We start from the raw sequence: 17788 nt of genomic DNA, 5'->3' as shown, positions 1-17788 counted from the left end.
CGCCGCCTACGTAATTTCCGCCTGCGACGGGAAGTACCAGGTCCTGAGAGCATGGCGGCGTCGAAGGTGAAGCAGGACATGCCCCCGCCGGGGGGCTACGGCCCCATCGACTACAAGCGGAACCTTCCACGTCGGGGACTGTCGGGTCAGTGTCGCCCTGCGCCGGGGCGTCAGAGTCTGGGCCTTGTGGGCCCCGCGGCGGGGGCGGGGCGCCGGGGAGGCCCCGGGCCTCAGTTTCCCCCGCGGTGTGGCGAGAGGCGGAGCCTGGGGATCCCTGATAGTTTCAGTACATGACAATAACGACTGCTGCAGTAGGTCGATTGCTTACTAAGCCCTTTGCTTCTTTCTCTAATAGCCCTGGAGGTCGGTCCTGTTAATTATTCCCATTTTACAGTTGGTTAAACCGAGATTAGTTTAGCCCGAGCCTTCCGCCCTGCTTTCGTTTTACAGGTTTGGAAACTGAGGCTGGAGAGAGGCTGCGACCTCCCCTCAGGGCCACCCAGAGCAAAGCTGGGGCGGAAACCCAGAACACTGAGGGAATTTAAAAGATGTTCTGTGCGGTGGTTCCTCGCTGGTGGCCCCCACCTGCAGGATGTCGCGGGAATGTGTATTCTTAAATTTTTCAAATGTTTTGAGTAAAATTTTAAAATTTATTATTGGGTTCCACACAGAAACATTAAGAGTGAAAGAAAAAGCCGCCAATACTGTGCACCCAGGGTTAACAGAGAAATACAAAAAATTTAAAACAGTTAAGGGTGAACACATTTGCTGTAACTCATCAAACTTTACATTTAAGCTTGTGCATATTATGCACATTATGCCTTAATTAAAAAACAAAAAAATTCAGGGAGTTGGTAAAAAAAAATGTAATAATTCAGACAGTAGAAAAGTTAATGTCAAATGAAAACTGAAATCCTTCCCTACCCCTTCTTGGCTTTTTTGTATCCCAAAACAGAGGTTGGCAAACTTTTTCTGTAAAAGGCCAGATAAATAGTTTAGGCTTTGCAGGTCGGATGGTCTCTGTCCACTGCTGCTGCTTTCTTACAACTTTTTACAAATGTAAAAGTGTTCTTAGCCTGAGGGCCATACAAAAACAAGTTACAGGCTGGATTTGGCACCACATGGGCACTCTGCTCATCCTAGAATAGATTGAAGCAATATAACATGATCTGAGTCTCTTCATTTCTTTTCTTGAGGTATAACTTCACACCCAGGCCGGTGCACCCGTCAGGTGTGTGGCACAAGGTCTGTTTATACATGTGCACCTGTGTGTCTTGTGTGTCCAGACCAGGCTGCAGAAGGATCCCAGCCCTCCCACCTCCCTGGGCTCCCCCCAGTCAGCATCTCTGTCTCTTTCTCTCCCTTTTTTTTTTTTTTTTTTTTGCTGGGGAAGATTCCCCCTGAACTAACATCTGTTGCCAATTTTCTTCTTTTTGCTTGAGGAAGGTTTGCCCTGAGCTAGCATCTGCCAATCTTCCTCTGTTTTGTATGTGGGTTGCTGCCACAGCGTGGCTGCTGACAGTGGTGTAGGTCTGTGCCCGGGAACCAAACCCCGGCCAGCAAAGCGGAGCACGCCAAACTTAACCACTAGGCTGCCGGGCCAGCGCCTCTCTCTTTTTTTTTTTAAGTCACAAACATGCCGTTTATCCTGGTCTTCTTTCAGTTTATGACACAGCAGTGCCTCCTGTGTGCCCTAAATACCACTGCCTGGAGTTTGGTCTCCTAATCACATCCCTTTACACCAACTTGCGTTGTAGCACATACAAACCCATCCCAGTCTTTCCTGGGTGCAGAGGGGTGAGGAAGGTAGCCCTTCTGGTGGTGGGGTCTTATTTATGTGCCTGCATTCAGTAACTGCTTGTTTTGTGTACACATGGTGCTGGGCCCTGTCCTGAGGACCTCATAGCCTGCTTTAGCCAGGGTGGGCCAGAAGAACATCTCTTAGGAGTCCCCCAGGCTGAGGGAACAGCAAGTGCAAAAGCCCTGCTCTTCATCTGGAACCCCGCCCTCAGCTTCAGTCCTCCTGGGCCCTCCTCCAGCCTTGCTTTTGAGCCATGGTCCACAGTGGCCCTCTCCCATCAGTCTTTCCCTCCCCTTCTCCTGTCCAAAGCCCTGTGGCCCCAAGCCTGGTACCTAGTCCCCTTCTCTCTGCCTGGACTGCTCACCACCAGCATCCTAGAACATGCCAAGCTGGCTCAGGCCACCTTTAATCCACGCTGCTTCCAAAGTGACTGCCCTCCCCCAGCACTGCCCCCGCCCCCCGCCGCCACCTTTTCCCCTCATCTCTCACCCAGCTTTCCTCTCTCCACTCCCCTTGCCCCAGCCAGTCAGTGGCTCTTTCTTTTTTTCTTGTGTCTTTAACATTTTTATTGATAGTCACATATCATACCATACAATTCACCCATTTCATTTGTACAAATCACTGATTTTTAGTCTGTTCACAATTGGGCAGCCATCACCATGATCTAAATTTACAACACTTTCATTAGCCCAAAAAGAAACCTGTCCCCATTAGCAGTCACTCCCTATTCTCCTCTCCCCCCAGCGCCTGGCAACCGCTAATCTGCTTTCTGTCTCAATAGATTTGTCTCTTCTGGTCATTTCATATAAATGGAATCATTTGCTATGTGTCCTTTTGTGTCTGGCTTCTTTTACTCAGCATGATGATTTTAATGTTCATGTTGTAGCTTGTGTCAGTGCTTCATTCCTTTTTATGGATGAATAATATTCTTGTATGGCTGGACCACATTTTGGGTATCCATTTACCACTTGATGGACATTTGAGTTGTTTCCACCCTTGGGCTGCTGTGAACAGTGCTTCTGTGAACATTCCTGTGCAGGCTTCTGTGTGGACGTATGTTTCATTTCTCTTGGGTGAAATTTTACCTAGGAATGGAATTGCTGGGTTATAGGATAACTCCACATTTAACATCTTGAGGAACTGCCAAATTGTCTTCTAAATTGGTTGTACCATTTTATGTTCCCACCTGCAACGTATAGGAGTTCCAATTTCTATGCATCTGGACAACACTAATTGCTTATATATTGTTTTTTATTTTTTTGATATAATGAAGACTTCTATAAGCTAATATTTTATAGTTTTTATCTCTAAGTCATAAGTTGAGATTCTAATTCTAATTAATAGTTATAAGGAATCTATACTTCTTTCTTTCTTAAGTTTTGGTATTAAAATTATATTGGCATTGGGCCGGCCCTGTGGCTTAGCGGTTAAGTGTGCGCGCTCCGCTGCTGGCGGCCCGGGTTTGGATCCTGGGCGCGCACCCACGCACCGCTTCTCCCGCCATGCTGAGGCCGCGTCCCACATGCAGCAACTAGAAGGATGTGCATCTATGACATACAACTATCTACTGGGGCTTTGGGGGGAAAAAAAATGGCATCAAAACATGAATTTAAAAGATTTTTCTATGGCTTGGAGTAGCTAAACCTGCATTTCTAACCAGCTCCCAGGTGATGCTGATGCTACCAGTCCATGGACATACTTTGAGTAGCAAAATATTCCTTTTTTTTTTTCCTCATTTGGAGAGGAAGATTAGCCCTGAGCCGACACCCATTGCCAATCCTCCTCTTTTTGCTGAAGAAGATTGGCCCTGGGCTAACATCCATGCCCATCTTCCTCTGTTTTATATGTGGGACACCTGCCACAACATGGCTTGATAAGTGGTGTGTAGGTCTGTGCCCGGGATCCGAACCTGTAAACCTCGGGCCGCCGAAGTGGAGCACGCAGGCTTAACCACTACGCCACCGGGCTGGCTCCAAGTATTCCATTTTTTTGATACTAGCCATCCTAGTGGGTGTGAGTATCTTATTATGGTACCTCATTGTGGTTTTGATTTGCATTTCCCTGCTGACATGGTGTTGAGCATCTTTTCATATGTTTATTGGCCTTTTGTATTGCTTCCTTGGAGAAATGTCTATTCAAGTCCTTTACGCTTTTTTTTTTTTTTTTTTTTTTTTTGTGAGGAGTAGCCCTGAGCTAACTTCTGATGCCAGTCCTCCTCCTTTTTTCTTGAGGAAGATTGGCCCTGGGTAACATCTGTGCCCATCTTCCTCTACTTTATATGGGATGCCACCACAGCATGGCTTAACAAGTGGTGCCTTGGTGCATGCCCAGGATCTGAACCTGTGAACTCCAGGCTGCCACAGCAGAGCGCATGCACTTAACTGCTGCGCCACCAGCCCAGCCCCTACACATTTTTTAATTGGTTTTTCATCTTTTTATGATTGAGTTTTAAAAGTTCTTTATATATTTTGGATACCATTTCCTTATCAGATATATGATTTGCAAATACTTTCTCCCATTCTGTGGGTTGTGTTGTCAGCTCATTGATGGTGTTAGCACAAAAGTTTTTAATTGTAATGAAGTCCAATTCATCTGTTTTTTTCTTTTGTCACTTGTGCTTCTGGTGTCATATCTGAGAAACCGTTGCCTCATCCAAGGTCACAGAGACTGACTCTTCTGTTTTCTAAGAGTTTTATGTTTTTAGCTCTTACACTGAGCTCTGATCCATTTTGAGTTCATTTTTGAGTATGGGGGAAGGAAGGAGCACACTTTATTCTTTTGCATGTGGCTATCCAGTTGTCCAAATTGTTGAAAAGACTATTCTTTCCCCATTGAATTCTCTTGGCACCCTTGTCCAAAATCAATTGACCATAAATGTGAGGTTTTATTTTTGGACTCTCAGTTCTGTTCTGTCGATGTACATGTCCCTCCTTTTGCCACTCCCACACTGTCTTGTACACACAGCTGCGTGATAAATTTTGAAATTGTGAAGTGCGAGTCCTCCAACTTTGTTCTTCTTTTTCAGAATTTTTGGCTATTCTGCATTTCCATATGAATTTCATGATCTGCTTGTCAGTTTCAGTGGAACTCTGGGGGGATGGTTGGGATTCTGGATTCTGCATTGAATCTGTACCTCAATTTGAGGAGTGCTGCCGTCTGAATAGGGTTAAGTTCTGATCCATGAACACAGGATGCATTATACATTATTTAGGTCTTTATGCATGGCCCGCGTATCCTTCTGGGCCTGCCCCTCTCCAGCCTCCCTCACCATATTGGCAGCTCCAGAGGCACAGACCTCTCTGAGGGCCTGGGGTCTCAGCCTTGCCACCATCAGGCAGGAAGAGATGAGTTAGAGCCACATCATCATAAAGGAATTTATGTTACAGGTGGGCCTACACGTGGGTGTCTGGCGTAAGGCGAAGGGGTTTTCACAAGGACAGTTCAGGTCTGTCCCTGGGGCTGGGTCAGAAGAGGAGGCCCCTGGGCCTCTCTGCAGCTGTTGAAAAGAATGAGGCAGCTCCAATGAGACGCTCCTGCCCAGTGGAGAGAACATTGAGTGCCCAACGCAGGCGGCCACCCGCTGTCTACAAGCCATGGGTGCACTAGGAGCTGGTCCTAAGCACTCGGGCCTCTCGGGAGAGGTCCTGCCACTCAGCACAGGTGTCCTCGCTACCCTGTCCCCCGTTACGTGGAAGTGTCTTACCCTGAGCTGATGTTTTTAACAGGTTGAACTAAAGAGGTAAACAATTGAGCCAGTTTCTCATTTATCTCTGGGTCCAGCAGAGGTGCCAGATGAGCCTTGTGCTGGAGCTGAGCTAAAGCAGAGAGAGCCCCCACTTTGTCCCCCTACGAGGCCCAGGGAGTGGCTTCACCCACCATCTGCCGGTCCTTTACTGGGTGTTAACTGGAGCTTGATCTGGCTGAACGTGTTGATTCATTCTGGCAACCATGAGACCTGTCCAGAGAAGAGACTGAGGCTCAAAAGATGAGGGGGGCGGGGCGAGCCAGCCCCAGCCAGGCCCCAGGAAGTCTGGGCCTCCCAGAAGTCCCCAGCGGGCCCACAGCCTGTCAGTCAAGATTAGAATGCAGGTGCCCGCTGGTGCTCAGTAAATATTGATGGCAGCCTCTGTCCCCTGGGGTTCTGGGCAGGGGCTCAACCCTGCTGGACCGGGAGGCAGCAGCACCCTGGGAGCCCAAGTGGTGGCTAGGCGACCCCTACAGGGCACTGCCTGCCTGTGGCAGTCCTGTCCAGCCCCCCATGGGCAGCACACAGGGAGGTGACCCAGGCAGCCAGGAGCCACCTGGGAGCTGGGACACAACTGTGGACACTGTTCTTCCTCATGGTGACTGGCCAGTTGACTGGGAACCAGACAACCTTCTAGAAGATGATGGGGGCAGGGCCACCCATCCATAAACATCTAGATCCTCGGGCTCTCCTGCAGTCCTTCCCCAGCCTGTACCTTCCAGAAACCCCGACATGGGGGCAGAGGTGTTGCAGCCACAGCAGCCTCACTTTTGAGAGAAAAGCTGAGGCAGCCTGGTGTCCCCTGCCTGCAGTGGTGGTGAATGGGATAAAGAGTGGTCTGCAGCTGTGGGGCGGGGTGGGGGTGGGGGCCGAGGGGTGGGGCTGGTGGACATTCTACAAAGACAAAAAAAGAGAAGAAATACGCACTAGAGACGGTCCTGGCCACCTCAGGGAGGGGGTCATGGGGGCTTTCACCTTCTCCCTCGTCCATATTTCTGGAGTATTTGCACAGTGAGCAGATCATGCCTCACGAGAAGAAATGATGAGAGGTGGCCTGTCCTGCGAGCAGGCGCTGAGCCAGCACCCCCTCTCCCCACAGGCTACAGTATGTTCGCCGTGGGCATCGGGACCTTGCTCTTCGGGTACTGGAGCATGATGAAGTGGAACCGCGAACGCAGGTAGGCCGCGCACTGGTGAGGGTGGGGCCTTGTGCCTGTGGACTTGGTGTATGTCGGGGCCCCTTGTCGACCCCTTGGGCCTCAAGGAGTGCAAGCCCTGACCCCACAAGTCCATTTCTGGGCTTTACCCTCAAGAAATGACTAGTAAGCAGGGAGCTCGCCACCAGGCGTCCCTTGGCCTCTGCCACTGGGGACCGGAGGGTCCAAGTTAGGATGGCCCATTGGATTGAGGTGAATGTGGAGGGGGAGGCCTGGTACATGCTCTCTTAGTCGGTTTTTGTTGGTGGTAACCAGGGAGTGAGGATAATAAGGGCTTAGAAACAGGCTATGCAAGACAATGGCCATGCCAGCCATGCAGGGCCTGAGGGACCAGGGCCCATGGTGGCCTCAATTTAGGCTCGGGCCACTTCTGAGCTTGCCCAGATGCCCTGCCCGGTGGCTCCTTCTCATTGGCCCCTGACTGGCCGGACCCTTCCACCTGTCCCATCCTGGGGCATGTGTCTTTAGCACCCTGAGCTCGCTTGCCCTCCACAGGGCCAGGAATCCCTGAGGGCAATACTGGAGAAGGCCCAGCATGTGGAGGGCGCTGGACATTATTGAGTGAAGTCAGGAGTGCCTGGAGGGTGCCAGACGCTGGGCCCCTGCATTGGACAGGCCCAGCCTCCCAGGATGCACCACCCACAGGGGGGATGGACATGGTAGTGACAACAGTGTGCAGCTGTGATGGGGGCAGCAGTCTGGAGTGGGGGTGCTACTCTGGGTCCTGGGGATGGGAGAAGGTGGGGGCTGAAGTTTATCCAGACTCTTCCAGTGTGAGATTTCCAGTGTTGAGGGGACAGGGCCAGAGGCCACTCCCTGGGCCATGTCACTGGGTGCCACTCCCCCACTCCCCCCAGCACAAGCAAGGCTGGTGGCTTGAAAGAAGCCAAAAAGCAGGGAGAAGAAAGGAACTGCCTGTGATGCACAGGCCCCACCTGCTGCAGCCTCACACCCGGCAGTTAATTTGAGATGAAGGCGACGTGTTTTTGTAAGGCCCAGAGCCCTGTGATGAATGTGTGTCGTTGTCGTCGTCACTGCCCACCCCCAGTTTCACTGCAATCATCAGGCCCAGGCTATTTTTAGGATTAGAAAAAAGTTTTTTAGGGGCCGGCCCTGTGGCGTAGTGGTTAAGTGCATGCACTCCACTGCTGGCGACCCTGGTTCGGATCCCGGGCGTGCACCAACGCACCGCTTGTTGGGCCATGCTGTAGCGGCATCCCACATAAAGTGGAGGAAGATGGGCACGGATGTTAGCCCAGGGCCAGTCTTCCTCAGCAAAAAGAGGAGGATTGGCATGGATGTTAGCTCGGGGGTGATCTTCCTCACAAAAAAATAAATAAAAAAAAAGAAAAAAGTTTTAATTGAAAAGGTGTGAAGCCAATGGTCTTCTGGACTGATGCCTCTGCCAGCAGCGTGCCCCCCACACTCATCCTCATCTTGAGCTTCTCATGGGCAGAGTCCACCACCTTAGGCCTGTCTCACTCACTTGCCTCTGCCCCAGCCCCCTTCCCCGTGCATCAGCCCGGGTGTCTGAGGGCCACGTTGTCTACCCATCACCCCAGCCTGATCTGATCCCATTGTTGGTTTGGGGGTTTTACAGGCGCCTGCAGATTGAGGACTTCGAGGCCCGCATCGCGCTGATGCCTCTGTTGCAGGCAGAGAAGGACCGGAGGTGAGGCCACTGGGGCCAGGGTCAGGAAGTCACAGGCCTGAGTGCCCCAGCCTGCAGCTCAGGACACTGCCAGAACACTTGTGGGGACTGGCAGCCTCGTCCTCACACACACATGGCTGCTGTTACCCTTGGAAAGGGCCCTAAACTTGACTTAACAGCAGAGACCCAAGAGGCAGAACAGGAAGGCTTCCTGGAGGAGGGGGCATTGGGGCTGGAGCAGGAGGACAGTAAGAGTTTGCCAGGGGGAGGAAAGGAAAGGAGAAGAGGGGTCAGTGTGTGCAGGGCTGGAAGCAGCGGGAGGTGATGGGGGGCCGTGGAGCAGGGAGGGGTTTGGCAGGTACATTAGGCAGGGGCTCTTCAGGGTCCCCAGGCCTGTTCCCCCACCTCCCACTCTGTCCCTGCAGGGTCCTGCAGATGCTCCGGGAGAACCTGGAGGAGGAGGCCATCATCATGAAGGATGTGCCCAACTGGAAGGTGGGTCCTGGGCAGAGAGGGCCAGAGTCCAGGCAACTGCAGAAACACAGCCTCCCACAGAAAACTTGGGGCTGAGATGGGTAGTGGGTGCTGGGTGTGAGGAGGGAAAGACAGCAGCTTTTGACACAGTGGTCAGCAGGCCATGTGGGCCTGAGGGGTCAGCTGCACCCCCACCCATACCCTGCTGTCCCCACAGGTGGGTGAGTCTGTGTTCCACACAACACGCTGGGTGACCCCCATGATGGGCGAGCTCTATGGACTGCGCACAAATGAGGAGATTCTCAATGCCACCTATGGCTTCATATGGTACACGTAGGGGCCTGTGCCCCTTGGACCTGGACCCCTGCCCCCTCCCCACCGGGAAGGAATAAATGCTCTTGAGACCTGCCTGTCAGTGTCCCAGGGACTGAGTGACTGGGGGATGGGGGTACCACTTGGTCACACGGCCTGGGGACGCAGGGACTAGACCTGGGGGACTCGGCAGAAGATGCCAGGTGGCGTGGCCTCAAAACACACCCAGAGGCTGCCCCTGGATCCACCACCAGCCTCGGCTCCCAGATATGCCTGGACTTTCCTACCTCCCTGTTGAAACCCTGCCTGTCAGCAGCCCACCTCTCCGGGGGGGGGGGGGGGGGGGGCTGGGGGGGGGGCCCTCTCCACTGGGGCATAGGGGTGGTTGGGGGACCTGGAGAGGAGAGCACCAGGGTTTTGCCGGGCTGGTAGAGGCGTGTCCCCTTGCCCCCAGGCCAGGATCCCATAGCAGGGGTAACCGGCCCATCGCTGCCCCTCCAGACTTCATTTACCTGTCAATATCCACCACTCTGAACTTCCCTCTGTCCGTGTAGTGGCTCCGCTCCTGGCATGAAAGGGTTAAGTCCGCCTGTGCCCACTGGCCAATGGCCGCGCGCAGCGCCTTCGCAGGCGCCTTCTGATTGGCAGGCACGCAGGGTGGGCGGGAGGAGGGGGGGCTCCCTCTGCCCGGGGATGCGCTTGAAAGGCTGTGGTGGCTGTGGCCGAGCCCCGCTGCGCACCGGCTCAGACCCGGGGGAGGCGACCGAGGACAAGGAGCAGCGTTTCCTAAGGTCAGCCGGAAAGGGGACGCCGGGGAAGGGGACGCTGGAGACTGTGGCAGGGATGCGGCCCGGGGATTGGGGGACTCGATGCAGGGGCATGGCTGGGAGTGGGTATCGTGGGCAGAGGCATGGCAGGATGCGGCCCCGGGGAATCCGAGCCCCACCCTGCGTTTCGCTGAAGAGACTAAGCCTGCAGCTGCCGACGCCTCTGAAGCTGTGTTGTCAGAGAAACTGCATCCGCGGCGGGCCCGCCCCTCATGAATTATTCATCACCGATAGCCCCTCCCTCATCACCTCGCAACAGAACCTGGGCCACGTCCCCTTTCCATCTTCCCAGGGACTCTGGAGCCCCCGCCCCTCCTTCCCCATCTAGCAAGAGCTGAGCTCTTTTACTCTTGGCTCAAACGCTCACACCCCTCCTTGGTGGTCCCCCTGCCAGTAGCCGCTTGTCCAGAGAAGGAAACTGAGGCCTGGGGAGGGAAGCCACTGGCTGAGCCAGTGCTAGGGTGAGTTTTGAAAACATGGGCCACTTGCCAGTGGGCTGATGAGTTTGGGGTCTGGAGCTAGCAGCTGTGTCTCCCACCTCATCCTGAGTCATTCTCCTCTGTTCTCTAAGCCCTTGTGACATGGGACCCCAAGCAGGGCTGTGGACCTCACTGTACACAGATTCATTCAACAGCCTCTCGTGCGACCACCTGCCTGCTGTCCCCTCAGTAAGGGCAGTTACTGTCCAGTGACTGGAGAATGTTCGGACTCAGCCTGGAGACCCAGCACATCCTAGGCAGGGGGAGGAGAATGGTTTAGAAGCTGGAGCTGGGACTTCACCTGGCATGGGGGATGGCAGGGCCAGTTGTGTTGGGCCTCAAATGCCAACTGAGGAATGATGGGGTGCTGTGAGATGGGTAGGAGGAGAACACTGAGCAAGGGGAGAGGAGGCAGTGAGGTTGGAGACATAATGGGGGGTGTGTAGGCATAGTGAGAAATTTGAATATTCTCTGAATACTGGGGAGCCATAAGTTGGTTTGGGATAGGAAATGATGTGATCTGGTGTTCAAGTTTTCAAAGCCCCTGCGACTCGTTTTGAGGAGTTGGGGGGTATGAAACTGCTGTAGGCAGCCAGGTGAGCAATGCTGGCAGGCTAGTGGGCAGAGGCATGAGTGTGGAGAGAAGCAGATGGAGCTGAGAGAGCAGGGAGGGTCTGGCACGGGCACCCTGGCCTCAGGGCTTCACTTCAAAAGAGCTGCCTCCCCTGCTTAGAGTCCTCCTTGCTTCCTCCCAGAAGCATTCTGGGAGTGTCAGGCCCAGTTCCCTTTGAAACCAGATCACCTCAGCCCTTCTGGGGCTGGCAGGCAAATCCTGGGGCCTGAAAGCGCCTCTCCTCTGGGGGCTGAGGTTGGGAGAAGCAAGGGGCACCCTCATAACTGAGCTCCCTCCCCCAATCTCACAACAACTCTGCCTTGTCCCCCTTCCGCACTGGCTCGAATTCCCTCCTGCCCCCACCCTCAGGCTCCTAGCCTGGACCTCCCTCTGCCCACGAGTCCCCATTATCACTCTAATGACCCAGTTAGGCAGGAAGATAATGTTCCAAGTGGCAGCTGAGGCCAAAGCTTTGGGACGGGAAGAAGAGAGGAGGAAAGGATACTCCTCCACCCTCCTCCCACCCTCCTGTGGGGGCTGCAGCCAGAGCTCTCACAAGATGAAGGTGGAAGAATGAGCCACATTTCTGAACACATGCGCCTTCTCCAATGTTCTTTCCCGGGAGCTGGGCCGGCCTGCCCAGGGGATGCTCTTCATCTGATTCCACTGTGAGCTCCTTTTCCTCACCTGGTCCTTCAGCCTCTTCCAACGTAGGCCAAAGACAAGCCCAGAGTTGAATCTGGCTTGGTTGCTGGGGTGACTCAGGGTATGTGGCCTCCCTGTCCTAAGCCTCTGTCTCCCCCATCTGCGTGGGCCCCAAAGTGTCTTCCTGACCCAGTTTCTCGGTCTCACTTGCTCTGCTTCAGCCACACCAGCCTCTCTTCTGTCCCTTGAACCTGCCAAGCTCATTCCCAGCACAAGGACTTGGCCCTCACTGTTCCTGCCACCTGGATTACCTCCTACAGTGCTCTAGGCCTCCTCCTCCAGGAAGCCCCCGTGACTCCCTGTCCCACAGCAGCCCTCACTCCCCACCTCCACCCCTCCTGCTACCTGGCCTGATCACGCTGCAGAACTGGCGGGAAGGTTGTGGTCTCCTGCTCACAGAATCAAAGAAGGGAATCTCAGGATTCATCCCACCAAACCTCTGCTTCTCTGCTAACATCCCGTGGCTCTGGAGATGGAGGCCAAGGGTGGAAGTCCCAGGTTTCCCATTTGCTTCCTGCATGACCCTGGGCAAGACACTTGGCTTCTCTGAGTTGTTGGGTGTTCTTCCAACTCTTCTGGGCCAGGTTCTGCATCGTCGTCGTCGTCGTCATCATTATCATCGTTATTACATTCTCTAGGGTCTGCTGAGCTAGGGGTAGGTGCTTTTCCTCAGCAGGAGGGGGTCCTGCCTGGGAGAAGCTGGCATCAAGTCTTAGACCCTTCCCAGCTGCCCCAACCCCTGACTCTAGAGTGAGGAACATCTTCCCATCCTCATTGCCAGCTCTCACTCTCTGCAGCCACCAAGCCTGTGCCCCTTGGAAGTCCCCTAGGCCAGGGCCAGCTTGGTCCCGGCACTTAGAAGGTCCCAACACTTGTTTAATGCTCTGCCGTCACCACCTTAAAATTCTTAGTAATTTCTGAACAAGGGGCCCCACATTTGCATTTTGCACTGGGCCTGGAAAATTATCTAGCCTATCCCGCCTTCACTTTTGCAAAGGAGGAAGTGAGGCTCAGGGAGATGAGATGGACCCCAGTAACTCAGTGAGTTGGTGGCAGAGCTTCACCTCAGGCGAGTTGGCCCCGTCTCTCTGGCCACAGTTATTTTATTTCACTGCCCTTGAAGAAGGGTCACCAATGGGTCTCAAAGCTGCGGCTCCCACATCCACCCTCCTAAGTGAGCCATCAGACTCCTCTGCAACCTTCAAAACCTACTTCTCCAGGCACCTCCGGGTCCAGTCCATCCCCTCCAGCGTCCTGGAGCTCGCTCAGTGGTTTCTATTTCCTGAAATCCATCCCAGTCGCCCCCATCAAAGTCCACGCTCCATTCCCCTTCTGGGTTCCTCCGGCCTTCGGGCGTCAGAGTCGGGCTCAATCTCCCACGCTTTGGGGCAATAGAGCCAACAGGCACCGCCACGCGCTTCTTCGACCACCAGAGGGCGCCCGCGCGTCAGGCTTTGGCTCAAACCTCCCGCTGCTTACCAGGCTTCTGTTCAAACGTGTGCGCGTGGAGTAGGCAAACTGAGCGAAGATCCGTGGCTCTGGGCTGCGGCAGCTGCACGAGGGTGGCGGGTGGCATTAGGGCCTGGCTCGGAACATTGGTGGAATATTTCTGGCTCCATCTGAGTCTGTCTTTAGGCCCTCTCTCCATCTCTGTCTGTCTCTGAGGGTCTGTCCCCGCTCTGTCCCCCAGCACCGCGGAGGCGGCCGCCCTGGAGCGGGAGCTGCTGGAGGATTATCGCTTTGGGCGGCAGCAGTTGGTCGAGTTGTGCGGCCATGCTAGTGCCGTGGCTGTGACCAAGGTACCTGACTCCTGACCCTCACCTTGACCCGAAAAATGGCCAGCCCACCATGGCCAAAGCTACCTGCACTGCCCCTCCCCACCCTCCAGCCCCATGGCCAGGATGGGCCTGTCCTCAAGAAGGCCCTCTTTGCTTGGGGCCACCCCAGCCCATCACTCAGATGGGGAAACTGAGGCCCAGAGAGGATCATCATTGGGCCAGGCCAGGGTGTCAGTGAGTGTCAGGGCAGAGACGGGGCCCCCCAGAGATGTGAGGCTGGGGAGCAGATACTGAGCTACTGCAGGGACCAGTCTGGGGCCCTTGAGGTACAGACATGACTGCCTGTGTCTGCCACCTTCTGAGTCTCAGGCACAGGGGACGTCAGCTCCTGCAGTCTGAGCACCCCCAAAGGACCCTGTGTCACAGGTGGGGAAAATAAGGTCGAGAGGCTGGGAGGGGCTGCGCAGGCTCCCAGGGGGTGAGAAGCAGAGCTGTGTCCCGCTCTGGGGCAAAGCCCCAGCCCTCAAGGTGCCTCCAAGAGTCCAGTGCTTCAAGCCATGTTGCCAAACCATGCTGGGCCTCAGTTTCCTCCTCTGAAGAAAGAGTTATAAACTGACAGGAGTTAAACTCCAACCTGGCCCTTGGTGACCAACTGTCCAGTTTTTGCCCTGACAGCCCTGTGTCCATCCAGGAGGCCCTTGGTCCCAGCTAGCCAGACGCTGTCACCCTCCCTGACTCGGTCGCGGGTCTTCAGCTTTGAGCCTGGTGTCTTGGGGGCACAGCTGCCCTCAGTGCAGGTCAGGACCTTGCTGAGACTTTGGGGCGGAGACTCAAAATGCGAATAACTTCCCCTCTGTGTGGTTGGAAGTTAGAACCTGGTGGGGCCCCCCCAGAGCCACCTCACGTGCCTGTCAGAGCCGTCGTCACTCCCATTTGATGGAAGGAAATTGAGGCTGGGAGAGGAGAGGGGGACGAGGCCGTGCAGAGAATCAAGGCAGGGCTGGGTCTCGAACACCAGCAGCACTCTTAACTCCTGTGCTAAAGACAGAGAGACCCACAGGCCCACAGAGACACAGAGAGTCTGAGAGATAGAGACTGACAAACAGAAAAACAGAGACGAAGACAGAGAGACTGGATGGAGAGGGACAGACTGAGAGAGACGAAGAGACGGCATGGCAGGTTGGAAAAGTACCTCCCCCCCTCCCCTGCTCCCGCCAGTTTGGGGCCTCCAGGAGGGACCGAGGCCTGGAAACATGGGCGGGGGAGGGGCAGCCACTGCGGTGGAAAAAGGTGGAAGAATGTCTGCAGTTCGGGCCGAGAATAAACAAACCGCAGTCCGGGCGGGCGCCGGGTGGTGGCAGGAGGCACGTTTTCCTGGTTGGGCTTGGCAGAGCCTGAGGCAAGGACTATGCATCTCCAATGAAGTAACTGAGGCCCCAAGAGGCCCTGCCCCTCACCTAGAACCTCACCTAGGACACCTCTCCTCTGTCCTGTCCTCTTGCCTCCAGGCCCAAGCCCCATCCCTTCCTCTACTCCGGGCCTCAGTTTCCCCACCGGAGCAAGAAGGAATTCTGAGCCCTGTGCCCTTAACTTTGCTGTGCCTCTTGCCAGGTGTTCCCCTTGCTTGCTCTCTCTCGGAAGCAGAGGATGGTGCTGGTCCTGTGTGGCCCGGAGCAGAACGGGGCGGTGGGGCTGGTCTGTGTCCGGCACCTGCGGGTGTTTGTGAGTAGCAAGGATCCCCTTGGCCTCCCAGGGTCACCCCCCACCCAGTCCCTGCAGACCTGCTTCCTCCTCTTGATAGTGTCCCAGGGGGACATTGAGGCTGGAAAGATTACAGAATATGCCCAGTGTTTGCCCCAGGCAGGGTCTGCTGCCGGGTATCCAGGTCTGGGGGCTAAGACCCCGAGGGGAGCCTAAGAGAGTCCCCAGCGCTGACTCCTTCCTGCCCCTCCCCAGGACTATGAACCGACCATCTTGTACCCCACACGCTCCCTGGACCCGCTGCACCAGGACCTGACTACGCAGTGTGAGAAGATGGACATCCCCTTCCTGTCCTATCTGCCCACGGAGGTCAGCGTTCCATGGCAACTGGGACTGGAGGTGGGGGACGGTGCCCCAAGGCCGCCACCTGACCCTGCCTGCCCTCTCAGGTCCAGCTCATCAACAATGCCTAGGGGCTGGTGGTGGATGCCGTGGTGGGCCCTGACGTGGAGCCGGGTGAGGTCGGGGTCCCCTGCACATGTGTGCTGGCCACACTCAAGCTGCTGTCCATCCCCCTCGTGAGCCTGGACATTCCCTCAGGCATGCCAGGTGGAGGGGGCACATCGGGGCCTGGGGGGCTTGTGTGGGGGCCCCTGTACCCTGGCTTCTGGTAGCCCTGGCCTGTCTGCCCATTCGGAGCCTCAGTGGCCCCAGTGTAGATGGATCGTGCACTCTGGGTGAGGCTGAGGGTCACATCCATCCCTCAGATGAGGAAGACCGAGGCTGCTGCCCAGGTGACCCCGAGTCCCCTCCCCCCACACCCAGCCCAGCATGCCTGCTGCCCACCCTGGCCCAGTTGCCTGGGCAGACGTGAGCTCACTTGGCAAAGGCCTTGCCTGTTCTGGCCGCCACCCCACGCCTGTTGGAGCCATTAGGCAATGGGCAGATGGAACAAACAGCCGCTGGCCAGCCAGACCCTCCACGGGGGTGGCTGGACTCGGGGATGTCCCCTGGCTTGCAAGACCCCAGGGCCGTCCCAGTAGGGTGCTACAGAGCAGGGGGTTGGCTGTGGGGAGATGGGCTCTCTGGTCTGAGGGTGGAGGCTAGGGTAACAGAAGGAAGGATTATAGTTGGAGGGTGGAGGCTTTTAGTTAGTGGCCCCAGACTCCAGTCAGAGGCAGAACAGAAGGCAAGGACCCTGGTCTGAAGGAGGAGGCTCATTTGAGAGGTGGTAGAGGCTACGGCCCAATGGAGGGGGGTGGTCCTGCCAAGTCAAACGGCAAGATCTAGTCTGAGGGTGAAGGCAGGGATGTCAGGTCAGAAGGAAGAGTCTCTAGGCAGAGAGAGGAGGATGGACAGATGCTGAAATTGGCTGGGGAGGGGGCACGTCCTGTCAGAGGCAAGAACCTGGGGCAAGGAGACAGGTCTGATGGGGGAGGCTTGCCTGAGGATGGAGGCAAGTCTGTCCTCTGAGTGGAGAGTGGGGATCTGGTCAGGGGGGGCAGGCTGGCTGAGAAGTCTGGGTGGGAAGAGGTGCTAGTCTAAGCGGGGAAGCTCAGGATTGGTAGGGAAGGAGGTATGGGGACAGGCTGCCGATTCAGAAGGCAGAGGCGTGGGTCTGACTGGGAAAGGTCAGCAGGTGGAAATAATGTAATCTGAAGGCAGAGGCTGAGTCAGATGGAGGAGGAAGATTGGGCAGCAGGATGGGAGCACGGTAAGAAGCGCACGAGGGTAGAGGCTGTGGTCAGAGGGAGAGGCAAACGCCTTCCAAGTAGGGAGAGAGACTGGTCTGAGGGCAGAGGCTCAGTTCTACGGGGAGGCAGGTCTGACCAAGACTCCCATTCAGAAAGCAGAGGCTGGTCTGACGGGGGAAAGGGAAGTGGGTGGTGGGGCGGCAGGACTCTCCTCTGAGGGTGAGCCACTCTCCCAGCTCTCGATCCCCCTCCCGCCCTCCTCCCTCAGGCTGGGACTCGGAGACCGGCGGCGACGCGGAGGACGGGCTGCGGCCGGACATGCTGGTGTCGCTGGCGGCGCCCAAGCGCTGCGCCGGCCGCTTCTCCGGGCGCCACCACTTCGTGGCCGGCAGGTTCGTGCCCGACGACGTGCGCCGCAAGTTCGCGCTGCGCCTGCCGAGCTACACTGACACCGACTGCGTGGTGGCGCTGTGAGCGCCCCCCGCGCCCACGCGGCCGGACCCCGGCCAATAAACAGACGTCCCGCTGCCACCTCGCCTCCGCCTCCTCTGTGCACCGAGCTCGCGCGGGGTGCGCAAACCCGGGGGGGACTTCTCACTGGCTCCTGGCGGCCCAAGGTGGGAGGACTGGAGGGTAGACATAGGGTGGGACTTCCCGCTGGCCTCCGAGAAAACTGGAGCCAGAAAAGTGGAGGGTAGATTCAGAGTGGGACTTCCAGCCTGCTGGAGTAGGGGGTGGTGTAAAGCCACCTGGATCGAAGTTAGACTCGACGGAGGACTTAGAGCCGCCTA

The 17788-nt window shown here is 55.9% G+C and overlaps 2 protein-coding genes across 8 annotated transcripts; both read left to right on the top strand.

Annotated features, from left to right (window-relative positions):
• The first annotated feature begins 8 nt into the window (after nt 1–8).
• NDUFA13 (NADH:ubiquinone oxidoreductase subunit A13) lies at nt 9–9298 on the top strand. The gene is made up of 5 exons (XM_004422913.3): nt 9–145; nt 6646–6724; nt 8364–8435; nt 8840–8909; nt 9106–9298. Exons 1-5 carry the CDS (start codon nt 52–54, stop codon nt 9223–9225), a joined length of 435 nt encoding a protein of 144 aa, XP_004422970.1. The 5' UTR covers nt 9–51; the 3' UTR covers nt 9226–9298.
• A 569-nt stretch (nt 9299–9867) lies between these two features.
• On the top strand, nt 9868–17653 carry YJEFN3 (YjeF N-terminal domain containing 3). 7 transcript variants are annotated; one of them, XM_087443419.1, is made up of 6 exons: nt 9868–9991; nt 13515–13623; nt 15214–15324; nt 15559–15672; nt 15753–15819; nt 17266–17328. In XM_087443419.1, the coding sequence occupies exons 1-5, from the start codon at nt 9894–9896 to the stop codon at nt 15774–15776; spliced, it is 456 nt and encodes a 151-aa protein (XP_087299545.1). In that variant the 5' UTR covers nt 9868–9893; the 3' UTR covers nt 15777–15819; nt 17266–17328. The 7 variants fall into 7 exon arrangements, with proteins under 7 accessions (XP_087299545.1, XP_087299542.1, XP_087299540.1 ...); XM_087443416.1 differs by lacking the exon at nt 15753–15819 and having other exon boundaries at nt 17266–17653; XM_087443414.1 differs by having other exon boundaries at nt 15559–15819; nt 17266–17653.
• Nucleotides 17654–17788: the final 135 nt, after the last annotated feature.

The sequence above is a fragment of the Ceratotherium simum genome, chromosome 18 (assembly GCF_057802395.1).
Source record: "Ceratotherium simum simum isolate JZ-2026a chromosome 18, ASM5780239v1, whole genome shotgun sequence".
NCBI classification, from domain to species: domain Eukaryota; kingdom Metazoa; phylum Chordata; class Mammalia; order Perissodactyla; family Rhinocerotidae; genus Ceratotherium; species Ceratotherium simum.
Note: the sequence above shows the minus strand (reverse complement) of the source record. Positions and strands in the feature narration are given on the sequence as shown.